Source organism: Sebastes fasciatus, chromosome 24, assembly GCF_043250625.1.
Source record: "Sebastes fasciatus isolate fSebFas1 chromosome 24, fSebFas1.pri, whole genome shotgun sequence".
In the NCBI taxonomy this organism is placed as follows: Eukaryota; Metazoa; Chordata; class Actinopteri; order Perciformes; family Sebastidae; genus Sebastes; species Sebastes fasciatus.
The window spans coordinates 15,705,134-15,718,295 of record NC_133818.1 but is presented as its reverse complement, the minus strand read 5'-3'; the positions used below and the strand labels follow the sequence as shown (position 1 = coordinate 15,718,295).

The 13,162-nt window shown below is 36.6% G+C and overlaps 2 protein-coding genes across 7 annotated transcripts in view; one reads left to right on the top strand and one right to left on the bottom strand.

The window, feature by feature from the left end:
• Nucleotides 1-2,143, bottom strand: part of hsf2bp (heat shock transcription factor 2 binding protein) — a 47,068-nt gene extending 44,925 nt beyond the window's left edge. Inside the window, exon 1 of one of the 5 annotated variants that reach the window (XM_074627029.1) lies at nt 2,021-2,143. The gene's annotated coding sequence lies outside the window, so the exon portion shown is untranslated. Of the gene's footprint in view, nt 1-575; nt 928-1,856; nt 1,986-2,020 lie in introns of those variants that run through there. The other 4 variants (XM_074627028.1, XM_074627026.1, XM_074627027.1 and 1 more) reach the window with 4 other exon arrangements.
• Nucleotides 2,030-11,385, top strand: ankrd10a (ankyrin repeat domain 10a). Of its 2 annotated transcripts, none has more exons than XM_074627035.1 (6): nt 2,030-2,227; nt 3,795-3,947; nt 4,096-4,187; nt 8,791-8,996; nt 9,422-9,502; nt 9,605-11,385. In XM_074627035.1, exons 1-6 carry the CDS (start codon nt 2,030-2,032, stop codon nt 9,976-9,978), a joined length of 1,104 nt encoding a protein of 367 aa, XP_074483136.1. In that variant the 3' UTR covers nt 9,979-11,385. The 2 variants fall into 2 exon arrangements, with proteins under 2 accessions (XP_074483136.1, XP_074483135.1); XM_074627034.1 differs by having other exon boundaries at nt 9,602-11,385.
• The last annotated feature ends 1,777 nt before the right edge of the window (nt 11,386-13,162 follow it).

The following is a 13,162-nucleotide window of genomic DNA, read 5'->3' as shown; positions in this document are numbered from 1 at the left end:
ATATTTCTTTTTTGATTTCCTTTTTTATTTATTTATCTTCATATAAATGCCCGTATTTATTTATTTATTTTTATTACATTTTACATTCATTGATTTATTTTCGCATTGATTTATAATTAAATTATTTAGTTTTGCATTGATTCTTTAGTTATTTTATATCTATTTTTAAATGTGTGTATGTTTGTTATTTAATTATTTCTTTATGCATGCACGATTTGCCCTTTGCATTTCACCCCTTATGTATTTATGTATATTCTTTTTAAATGTCTTTATGCATTTACACACCTTGGAAATCATCAAGACTCATAAAATCAGTTTTCTGCAGCAATTAGTAATATTTAGCACCTTATTGCTGCCATGGCCCTCAGGGGTCAAAGTTGCAGCAATATCTATATCTTTATCTATATCTGAGTTTAGCTGCTCCACTATTAGCATTGTCAGTAGCATTAATTGTTTAGTACCTCAAAGCTAGCATCTTATCACAATGAGCTAAACGTGTTTAAGGCGGCATGAATGAGTTGTTCAGTGTAATATACATCATATTATCAAAGAATTACATAAATGATGTTCCTCACTTGTGAATGTAATGTGTAAGTTTGCCTCTAGACCTCTAGGCGGCTCACCGTGGATGTTTCTGGCCGGTTTTGACCCCAAACCGTCTGAAACAAACGCTCTGGGTCCCACTGACAGACCAGTAATGGGAATTCCGGCTCTTTTTAGTGAATCAGATCTTTTGGCTCAGCTCACCAAGAAGAGCCGGCTCTTTCCGCTCCCAAACGGCTCTTCGTTTTACCACTTTTATAATTCCAAATTTAGCGCTGTTTTGACCTATGATTAGTATGTGTGCACATATATCACTGAATATATTCAATATAATTATACTAAACCTTATAATTTCCAGAATACCATAATTTTACATGCTGCTTCGTTTCAGACTCATCTTGTCTGCGCCGCTCTCTCTTTCTCTCCTCCTCTCCCTCCAGCTCTGTACCTGTAGACAGTCAGCACGCCACGCACCCCCGCCCCTCCCTGCTTGATGGTATATCTTGTCTTGTTGGTGTCTGTCATCACCTGATTGGTCCCACGGACGTCATTAACACAACATTCCGTCACAGTCTGGGTACGTGTCCACAGGGGTGTTTTTTATCGCGAGGGAACACGACGCTTCCCAACATTGGACGCTTGGTGGGCTGTCACTAGGCAGTGACACGATAGATGATTGACTAATACTGGGCGGTGATGTTTTCCCGACTTTTATTTCAAATACTTCCGGCTGCACCTGATTGGACAAACGCTTTCCCTTGTGGGCTGTCCTCTCCCGGATTTCAAATCAGACCACAAATGAGGCTCGTTTGGAAACTTTCTGTTATTTCACGAAAATAGTTCACCGAAATGTGTTTCTGAAAACATTTGAGGCGAGAAATAAGCCATGCAGTTGCTAAATCTGTCTTTAATTTGGATCAACGTTTATTTTAAAAGATTCTCGGGAGTTTCGAGAGGCGGCGAGTCGCGTCTGACCTCTGTTGGTCTGGAGGAGCTGCAGCATTTATTTCTGCACAAACGTTCACTAGATATTCTCAGAGCTAAACTAACTCTTCTGCAGTGTGTAGTGTGCGCGCATGAATGCGAGGTGGAGCGAGAACGCGCGCGTTGTGTGAGTGAAGGCAGGCAGGCAGGCAGAGGAGCGGTCTGAACAGCGTAGCCACGAACGAGCGCGCATCGGAAACCGACCCAGTAGATTTATAGGTATAAAAAGTTACAAACAGTCCCTTTAAAAACATTTTCTTTTTTAAAAAAACGTCTCTCGGACGGGAGCCGGCTCTTATCGTTCACTTAAAAGAGCCGGCTCTTTGAACCGACTCGTTCGTGACCGAAACATCACTAAGCCAGACTCCAGTCCGGGTCTTGTGCTTCTCCAGCCGCGTAGAGAGGCTTATCTCCTCTTCCTTTGTGTTTGAACCTCTCTTAAGTCTGCTCAGTGGGACAACCCGGGAGAAACGTCTCTGTCCTCCACTCTCACAGCTCACTGATGTCTGAGGGACTGGAACCAGACTCGTTCAGAGATGAGGTGTTCATCAGCCGGTTCCCCATCCACCGAGCCTGTCGGGATGGAGATGTCGGAGCTCTGGTGTCTCTGCTCCAGCAGCTCTCCAGTCCGGCTCCTCTGACCGCGGAGGACTCCTGCTGCGGATGGAGCCCCTTACACTGGGCGGCTCACTACGGACAGGTAGGGATTAACCAGACATTACTAGCTAATTAAGTGTACACGTTCATCCTGCGTAACTTCATAGTAACGTTAACTAATACCATAAAGTAGTTATGTAATTTAACTGCAGTCAACTTGCTTACTTTATGTTAATAATGTGTTATTAATGAAGTCTGCAACCCGCCGTTTTACTCGTCTATGGTTACCTACGTTACTACCTGTGTCAGTTTGTAACAGTACAATAAAGTTTTGTTTTTTTTGGGTGGAAAAAAATAAATAAATGACGTAACGGGCTTGCAGCGTTTTCATTGGTTCCAGTCCAACCAATGATTATTCAGGCGCCAAAACAGCTCTAGAACGTGATGCGTCATGTCTGTAACCTTTAACCCTTTAAGACTCAGTTCATGCTAACTAGAGCTACTATGGAAGAGTGCAGTCTTATTATTTATTTATTTATTTATGCATTTATGCATTTATGCATTTATGCATTTATTTTTTTGTTCCTTTAATTATTTTCTACCCTCTTTTATTTTTGTTATTATATTGTTTTTTTTATAATTTAAGTTACGTTATGTTAGAAGTATTGAGTTTAGATTACAATGCCTTAATGTTTGTAATGATTGTATGATTTTATTGATTTTTTAAATGTGTGTATTTATTTATGTACTTATGTATTTATTCATTCATTTATTTCTGCACTATATTCCCTTTACATTTCACTCCATATTTATTTCCCCAAACTTATAAATTTCTGTATTCTTCTCTCTATACATTTCTTTACTTATTTGTAGAGGTACAGATAGACATATATCTATATGTTATCAGGTTACAAGTTTCTTGTAAAAACACATAAGATAAACCTTTATTGATTCCTAGAGGAGAACTTCAGGTGTTGCAGCAGCATACATGAATACATACAATACAATACATGAATGAAAATGAAATTGATAAAAAATAAATACATAGATAAATAAAAGGGAAAATTAAACAGAAGAGTCAATAAATAAAGGAATTCATACAAAGATAAATAAATAAAGAAAACATTTTTGCATTTATTTTTATTAATTAATTTATTTTGCATTTATTATATATTTATTTTTAATTGTATGTATTTATTTATGTATTCATGCATTTATTTATTTATTTATGCACAATTTTCCCTTATTTATTTCTGTATTCTTTTCTTTCTACATTTCTTTACACATTTCTGCCTCACTATGCAAATGAAAGAATACGGGTATCAATAACAATAACAAACAATTAAGTTTGGGGAAATAAATAAATAAAAAATGAATGCAAAATAGATACATTTTAAAAATTGAAGAAAACAAATACATAAATCAATAAAAGGGAAAATTAAACAGAAGACTAAATAAATAAGGGAATTAATACAAAGATAAATACATAAAAAGCTAATTAAAACAGAAATATCAATTTATGTCACATTTTATTACTTATTTAATGGCTACATTTATTTTTTATATTATTTTTGCTACATTAAATAACATTTAATTTATTTATTGAGTCATTTATTCAATTAGTTTTATTACATAATTAACATGAGTCTTTTCTGTTTCCGTGCGCACAGCTGGAGTGTGTGGTGCGCCTGGTGCAGATGGGTTGTGAGGTGAACACAGTGACCAGCCGCTTCAACCAGACACCAACACACACGGCAGTGTTCGGAGGACATCCTCACTGCGTGGTGTGGCTCACTCAGGCTGGAGCAGACGTCAACAGGCAGGTCAGTCTTCCAACACCGTCCACCAGCGGACAGATAACAGATAGGACATAATACACATATTCAAATATGCAACGTTGTGTCTGTAATTGTCTTCATTATTACCTGTCTTTTATAAATGGATGAATGGAGTTTGACATTGTGTCTCCAGGATTTTGTAGGTGAGGCTCCCCTCCACAAGGCGGCTCGTTCAGGTAGCTTGGAGTGTATCCAGGTCCTGTTGATAGCAGGAGCAAAACCACAGTAAGTATTCTGCAGGCTGACTTCTGTGCAGCAACACATCAGCTCACATGCTGAGTGTGAAGCACAGCAGCAGCTACACATCTCACACCCCCACTGTCTTTACTTTCTGTTTAAAGATGCACTCACTGAGATATCCTTCTAGCCTCGCTGCTGGTGTCACCCTTCAAATGTCACATAGCCATAAAACAGCACGAGGCTGTCTACACTGAACACATTCAAAAGAAAATTTTGTAATTTGCTGATGTAAAGTGGATGTAAAGTAATGTTATATATGTGTGTGTTGTATTTTCTTCAACAGCTGCTCAGGTAAAAAATGTTCTCATGTAATATGATAGAGATACTCAGTGAGAATGTTGGCAGTGTGCAAAAGCTGAAAAGCTCATGTGTTTCTATTTACACTGACAAAAGACCAAATACGGAAATGTATTGCATTTATGTAAGACATTTATGATTGCATAACTATTACAAATTATTTTGATCATTCGTCTCATTCGTTAACATATAAAAACTGAGATGTGAGAATGAGCAATTTTGTATAAAAAAGTAAGTTAAGTGATTTCTCAGAGACGCCACTGAATTCATTCAGCAACTCCTTGACTACAACTGTGCCAAAGCAGATATAAACAACACAAAGCACATAGATTCTACAAAGGTTTTAGTCAGGATAGGACCAGGAGGACTCTCTATTCAGCCACTTGGATACCCAAAGTGTGCCAAATGGGTTTTCTACATCTTGAAAGGGAATCTGACTCTAAAATACGACTGATATCCACTACAGGAGGCTATGTGCACACAGTGGAGCCTTTGGCCATGACATTTACCCTGTGCATCATCACATTCTACCATTGTGCACAGTTTAAAATCAATAAAAAAACAACTAAAATTGTATAATTTTGATTCCAAATGGAGTAGTTTTATTATAATAATGAAACATGATCAAGTAGATAATAACAATTAAGATCAATAGCAATGTAAATAAGATAAAAAAAAAATAATCCACAGTCAATATGTACATTCAATATAAAAACGGTCAAAAATATTATAAAGTAAAAAAACACAATTTCTTGTGTGTTGATTTTGTAACTAAAATATTGAAATTGTTGCCAAACAAACATTGTTTGGACACTTGGAGTGTTTTTTTAGTCGCGTTAAGGCCTTGCCTTTAAGAAACTATTCAGAAAGAAAGACCACCATGGCATTTTATGACGTTTTTAAAGGCAGTGTTTTAACACACAGCTCAGCCGAACCAGGTACCGGGTCCATCAGGTAAAAAAGGGTTCAAATTGTTGAAAACAAGATGTCTAAAGTGGTGGACACACTGCCCGCATGAGACGCGCGTCTCACGCTGCGTGTCCCAGCAGCAACAGACAGTGAAGGTGATCTATTGACAGTATATGGACATCATATCAGCTACATAATACAGTTTACATGTCTACACATCTGTAGAATATGTCACAGACAGTGAAAGTGCTCTAGTGACTGTATATTAACTTCATACCAGCAAGACTTTACTACAGTTTCGAGGTTTATCTGTAGAATATGTTACGGAGATGAAAAAAAGTAAAGTTAAGTGAACTTGTTTTTATATCAACACTTCCTGCTTTCATTTAAAAATAAAAGCCCTCAGGCGGTTTTTTTTTCTATAGACAGAATCCCTTCATTTGTTAACACGAGGCTTTTATTCTGAAATATGTGCCGGACAGTGATGTGGAACAAGCAGAGACTTGGAAAGCATCATAAATGAATACAGTACGGAGTTTTAATTGTGGATTATTACTATTATTTACTAATTACCACACGTTTCTGAATCTTTCTCTGTCTAAAATAAATATAAATTATATTTATCATGAAGTTAAATGACCATTAAAAGGCAAACTCTATGCAGAAAGAAAGGGCTGACTGCAGCAGCAGCAGAAACACAGCTGACAGGTAGCTGACACGCAGCCAACTCGCGTCTAGTGTAAACACCAGACTCCTGCATCACGCAGCCACCAAGCGACGCAGACGCCACGCGAGCGTCATGCGGGCAGTGTGCCCACGGCTTAACAGATCAGGAAGGAGAATTTTTATAAGCTGATAACATGTCAGTGTTGTGATGTGGTTTTTCCCCAAGATGGCATATAACCAATGAATACAGTTTTAATAATGAGTTAATGTCTCTTTCCAGCACAGACTCTAAACGTTTCTTCGGTACAATTTGTGTTGGCTTTAACTTCAAGAGAAATCCAATGAGTTGTGGTTGATTCGAATCAGTGTCAGTAAATACAATCATGAGCTTTTCAGCCTCAGGGGAGCAGTCAGCGACAGGGAGGAGGGTGTTTAGAAGCTTGTAGTACCTGCTGCTTTTAATTTGATACTGTTTAATCTGTCCTAACATGTTGAACTGAATATTAAGATTTGCTTTTTAATATGTAAAGAAAAGGATATCTTCATTTTCAAACTGCAAACACCCTGCACGTTCTGATGTTTTACAGCTAATGAATTTGAACACGATTTTCTTGAGTAGTCCCAGAAAGAGGGAGCACAATCCAAATAGGCACTGCAGAATCTGCCACATGTGCATCAGCGAGCATCTTACAGTTGTTCGCTTCCTACAGTTTCTGCAGCTGGCAAACTGGAGAGGTATTTCCTGCAGTGATTGGTTTCAAGTTTGAGAAAGCTCTGATGATGATAGTCATGTCTTGACCTGCATGCTTACTGTGCTAACAAACTGTGAGGAGTTGCTGTAGAAGTCCCAGGAAAGCTCAGTCTCAGCTGGACGAGTATAGTCAGGGTCTGAAATGAACTTTGTTCACGGCCTCAACTGTGGCAGGCAAGTCTTTTTTTTGTCTGCCACTTTTGAAATCTCTGCGCTAAATGAAGGAATTACATTTTAGAACTGATGCCATTCAATTGTCTATATATTTTACATAAAAAAAACATTACATGCATGGTAAATAACAGTGTTTGAATTACACTGTAGTTTCCAGAGGAGCCCTATTTAAGGAGGGAGGGTACTCTACACACTAATGTATTATACTTTAAAGGTCCCATATTATAAAAAAGTGAGATTTTCATGTCTTTTTATTATAAAGCAGGCTTAAGTCCTATATAAATACTGTGAAAGTATCGAAACACTCAATCCACAGGGAAATACACACAGCCCGTATTCAGAAACTCTGCATTTGAAACAAGCTGACAGGATTTCTGCCCATTTGTGATGTCACGAATATACAATATTTAGACCCTTGACACAGATTTAAATGTAAACATTCTAAATGTGTCCCAGTTTATTCCTGGTTGCAGTGTATGCGAATGTCATTAGCTGACAGGAAGTACACATGGACCCAAGCTGTTGCCTAGCAACACAATTCTGTTGCAATTCAGTCAAAATGCGCTAAAACGGAGCGTTTCAGACAGAGGGTAAATACAGGCATATTCAGGCAGACAGTATGAGGAAAATTAAGTGTTTTTTTAACATTACAGCATGTAAACATGTTCTAGTAGAAACACAAAGTACAAGTATGAACCTGAAAATGAGCATGATATGGGACCTTTAATGGTTATTTGCATAAAAACACAATTCAAATGATTAGGAAATAAATGATTGTATTTTTATTTAAATATTTGCTTTGATTTAAAAAAAAAAAAGTAGTTTTAATTATATATTATAAGCTACAGAAAACTGTAGCTCCATTTTAGGAGATTACATCAAGATAAAGGTCAAATTTACCTTCGCCCACAGAACGGAGCTTGAACGCACCACAATGTAACTCAATTGAGCCTCCGTTAACGTTAGTAGCTCCGTTATTTAGCCAAGCAGGACTGTGCTGCCATCCGATTTCTAACAGGTAACGTTACTAACTCTCCTCCTGTTAACTTCAGCACATACACTATTTGTTATTCACAGAGTTGCGTTATCAGGGACAAAAAAAGTTTGCGTCCCCTCAGGTTTAGTGCCGGGTGCTAATTTCAGACCCTGATTATAGTCAGGCAAATGAGTGATTAAAATTTGGAAGCTTAAATATTCACACTAATAATAATTTGTTTAATTTAGTCTGGTATTGAGGAAGATGAATAATAAATGAATCTGAGACATTTCATTTGATGTAAATGTAGTAGAGCTAGCATTAACTAACACTTCAGTAAACAGGACTCTGTTCTTTAACCTGCAGATCCATCTAAAATGTACTTTATTGTTCATGTTTTGTACTAAAGAGGATGTTAGCTTTAATCATTTTGTATCTTTTGGCCATAGAAAAATTAAAATACTGGACTTCTAAAGATATTTGAAATTGTAATTGGCTCTTTAATGTATTCACAAATATGGCCACATTCTATAAGAAGTGAGATATCATTCATATCAGCCCACCAGTGAGATTGTATTCATTTAGCAGAATGAGTGTGTTGCAGGGAGACATTGTCAGGAGCAGAAGACATGTTGACATGTTGTCAGCTGTCTCTGATGCCTGTTGATGGCTCATGATGATATCTCCCTGCAACATCTCATTTACAGGCTTGTATTAGCTCAGTGTAAACCTCAGCCAGTCAGTCTGTTAGAGATGAAACACTGTGATGTCCAACAGGAAAGCAGTTTGTCTCACCCGTCCCTCTTCTCGTCCAGATTAAGGAACGCCAGTGGGCAGACGGCTGCAGACCTGGCCCACGCTCACGGCTTCCTCGACTGCTTCTGCTTCATCTCCAAAACCAAGAAGCACCTGCTGCAGCTCAGTGGGAACGGCGCCCCGTGTGGGGGGGGCCTGCTCAGCAGGAAGAGGCTGCTGGCGGCCGTGGACGCCGGTCACATGAAGAAAGCCAGGGGAGCTGAGAGTAAGACACTTTTTGGGGCTTTTTTTCTAAGCATTTTTATTGAGCCATAACACTGATGATGTAAAGGCTCCCAGCTCTGTAACATACCCAAAAAAAAATACATTACAATATCATTTATTAGTGCAAATATATGGAGGATGGAACATGCCAACATCAAAAATAAATAAATGAATGACTCAATAAATAAATAAATATCATTAAAGGTAGCAAAATAATATAAAATAAAATAAATATAAATATAAAATAATAATAAATATATACATACATTTGCATCTAGCAGCATATTTGTCCACTCCAATATATTCAAATACCACTTCATTGGTATGGGTAAACCTACTGTAATTAGCTTTAACCGTCCGATTACAGTTAAAACCATAAAACAGACAGTGAACAGCCGTATGATGTCTTTCTGTCTCCTGCTCCAGATGTGTTGGTGCAGATGCAGAGCAGTGGAGGCGAGGAGCTGGAGAGCATGAACATGGAGTCTGCACAGGAGCTCAACTCAGGTGGGACTGGAGCTTTTTGTTTTGTGATTATAATGTTTTGGCTGATAAAAAAAAAAAGATCACAAAAGTAAAATGTTGCTTTGCTTTTAAAAACAAAAGCAGGCAAAGCCATCACCAACGGCCGTCATCACACGCTGCCTTACGCTGCCCAGGATGACCCCGAGACACCCTTGCCGACCTCCCCTCCAGCCAATCAGCAGGCAGCAGCTCCCGCTCAGCACTCTTCTGCCGACATGTGTGGCTCCCTTCATCAGAGCGGCAGTCCCAGCAGCTGTGTGTCCCACCGGCCGGCCTGGCAGGGGCTGATGGGAGCAGAATGCAGGGACTTCCTGCACTACGGACACTACCACGGCTTCGGAGACACGGCGGAGGAGCTGAGCGACAGCAGCTGCCTCGACTACAGCAGCAGCATCCAGGCCGAGCACAGATACAAGCAGGCCGTGGCGAGCACCGTCCACCTCTACCACGACTCATAAAGATAGAGCCCTCACAGCCGGCCTCCTGCTCTCTGACACGCCTTCTCTTAACTAGAAGTAAAGAACACTTTTGGGAAGTTTCCGCCAAACCCAGAGTCACAGGTTTAACCTAGTTTGATGAAATATTCCTCGCTTCTTTCTCACGGTCTTCATCAGTAAGACGGAGCTGGCTGGAGAGAGATCACTTCTGATCACTTTCACATCTGACGCCAAAGATAATCTTCAGAGACACCCCCACATAGCTTCAAAAGTCCCCAAACTCTCATGAGTTTAATCTAATAAACATCTTATATTTCAATATAGTCAACACATTCATATTGTAGAACTAAACATGTGAAAAGATAGTTGTGGTTTAGGAGCATTAGAGCAGTGACTGCATCCAGTAGCTGGGTCCCAGTTCCACACCACACACTAACTGTGCACTCTATGTACCATTGTCATGGTTTTTACATGTTATTTGTGCATTGCATTGTGGGACAACAGTTTACATCAAACTCAAAAAGGGTTCTGGACAATATCTGTCATTGTTTTGTGTTGTTAATTGATTTCCAATAATAGATATATACATATATTTGCATAAAGCAAGCATATTTGTCCACTCCCATGTTGATAAGAGTATTAAATACTTGACAAATCTCCCTTTAAGGTTCATTTTGAACAGTTAAAAAATGTGCAATTAATCACGATTAACTGGACAATCATGCAATTAATCACGTTTAAATAGTTTTAATCGATTGATTTAATACTAATATTTAGCTCAGTTGTCCTGGAGATGGCTAATATTGATATGAAACTGATATTGATCTCCTTTTATATTGTTGGATTCCTATAAAATGATGGTGAGATGTGACTCTGGATGTGATGGTGTTTGCTGGTTGGACTGAATTCTTCACTCAGCAGCCTCCAGCGTGTCTCCACCTGTACTCCGTCACAAACATCCTCACCGTTCTTGCCGTTGTAACAGATCATTTTGCCTTTGTTTCCACGCATTATCTCCTCTGTATTTCTGTATTTACAACACTGATCTTTCTGACTCTGTTACTGCTGGCTGGTTTGCACTATAACGTGTCCTCTCTGGACGTGGACCGATCTGCCGTCCTTCAGCTGCAAGGAACACCTGCACTGACGCTCCTTGCTAGCCTTGACCTACCAAAGGGAATATATGTTAATGGTTTTTTGTTACTTTTATTTTGAAAATCATGTGTTATTTATGTTTTTAGAGCAGATGAATGTTTTTATTCAGAGCTGTACTGTAATTTTATAAAGTAGTCTTTTGGGGAATTTTTGGGATTATTGTAACTGCCTCTTTTTGTAAACACTATGTCAGCTGTGTTGGAACGTGCACGGCTGCTTTTATACTCGTTCTGGTTTTTGCTATTAAAACATGTTTTGCAGTTTCATAAAAAATATTTAAGTGCTTTGTCTTTTATTGGTCCGTTATTTAATGGACCAGAAATTCAAGTTATTGGTAACACTTTATAATCATCATTTCTAAATTGAAAAAGTTATTTTACTGTTAATAAAACATGAAATTATAATTAATAATGTTTACTAATTATGCTCAAATTTGTTATTTTAACAGTTTATTGTTGCACACATGATAACATTTTATATAATATATTATGAGTATTTGTTAATGATTACGAAATGATTTGGAAACATTTAATAGTTTGTAAAACATCTATAAACATTACATAGATATTTTTAACACCTAATTAATGGTTAATAATTGATTTGTAAACCATCTAAAAACATTATTTGGATGGCTATTATTAAGTTGCAACTGATGATTATAAAACCTTGTTAAATGATTAATAAATCCTTTGTAAAGCATCTATAAATAATATTTAGATCCAGTTCTCGGCAGATGAGATTTACATTATTAATTTAATTATTATCCTAGCAAAATATTATATACATAAATGATATGGCCTAAAAGAATACCATCCTTTTTTATTTTTAAAGATACTGATTTTAAAACATATTTGACCATGATTGATAACTTAAAGCTAAAAAATTCTAAATTGACTAAATCTATTAAATTGTTTGGACATTTTAAATGTATCCCAATTGTTTAACAGAACCCAAATGTTTTTTAATTTTTAATTTTCTTTTGTTTTGTTTTTGTTCATCTTTTCCTTTCCATACATTTTATTGGTTGTATAATTTATAATTTATTAACCTCAGTAAAATTATATCTATGTAACATCATCCAGAAAAGGTTTTTTACGCCCTCTTGTGGCCACGGTTGTTAACTACATCTACATTAATATCAAGTTAGAGGAGTTGCATACAAGCTATACTACTTCCGGTCATCAGTAAAAATACAATTTTTAAAAAGCTTTCCTAACTCCAAAATGAATGTTCTAGCACTTTTGGTTAGTAGAAGAAGAAGGTTTTACTTCACTAAAATGAAGTCAGACGAAATCGTAGCGTATTCATGTATTTTATGAGTTTTATTTTGAGGGGTGTAACCGGAAATGTTGCTTATATGCAACTCCTCTAACTTGACATTCATGTAATTGTAGTTACTGACCGTGGCCACAAAAGGGTGTAAAAACCCTTTTCTGGATGATGTTACATAGATCATTTTACTGAGACAAGCAATTAATCAGATTTAGTGTTAGAATAGATCTAAATGATTTAAAGTCATATTTTACTTACAAAATGATCTAAAGTCATATTTTTACTTATGAAATGATCTAAAGTCATATTTTTTACTTATAAAACTATCTTAAGTCATATTTTTTATTTATAAAATTATCTTAAGTCATATTTTTTACTTATAAAATTATATAGTCATATTTTTTACTTCTATTATCATCTGAAATAATGTTTTTTACTTATAAAATTATTTTAAGTCATATTTATTACTTATAAAATTATATAAAGCCATATTTATTACTTATAAAATTATATAAAGTCATATTTTTTACTTATAAAATTATCTTAAGTCATATTTTTTACTTATAAAATTATCTTAAGCCATATTTTCTACTTATAAAATTGTATAAAGTCATATTTTTTACTTATAAAATGATCTTATTATCTTATCTTATTTTCTAATGAGCCTAAATCTGTGATGGGAACTGGGATTAAGGACATTATATGGGAATAATCAAAGTTTAAAGACACTGACATGTTGACTCTCTTTATATTAACTCTATTATGTCTATTATTATTC

Coding starts and splice junctions, on each gene's coding strand:
- ankrd10a (XM_074627034.1), top strand. CDS start 2,030: ATGTCTGAGGGACTGGAACCAGACTCGTTCAGAGATGAGGTGTTCATC. Junction 2,228..3,794: donor GGGCGGCTCACTACGGACAG/GTAGGGATTAAC, acceptor CCGTGCGCACAG/CTGGAGTGTGTGGTGCGCCT. Junction 8,997..9,421: donor GAAAGCCAGGGGAGCTGAGA/GTAAGACACTTT, acceptor CTCCTGCTCCAG/ATGTGTTGGTGCAGATGCAG.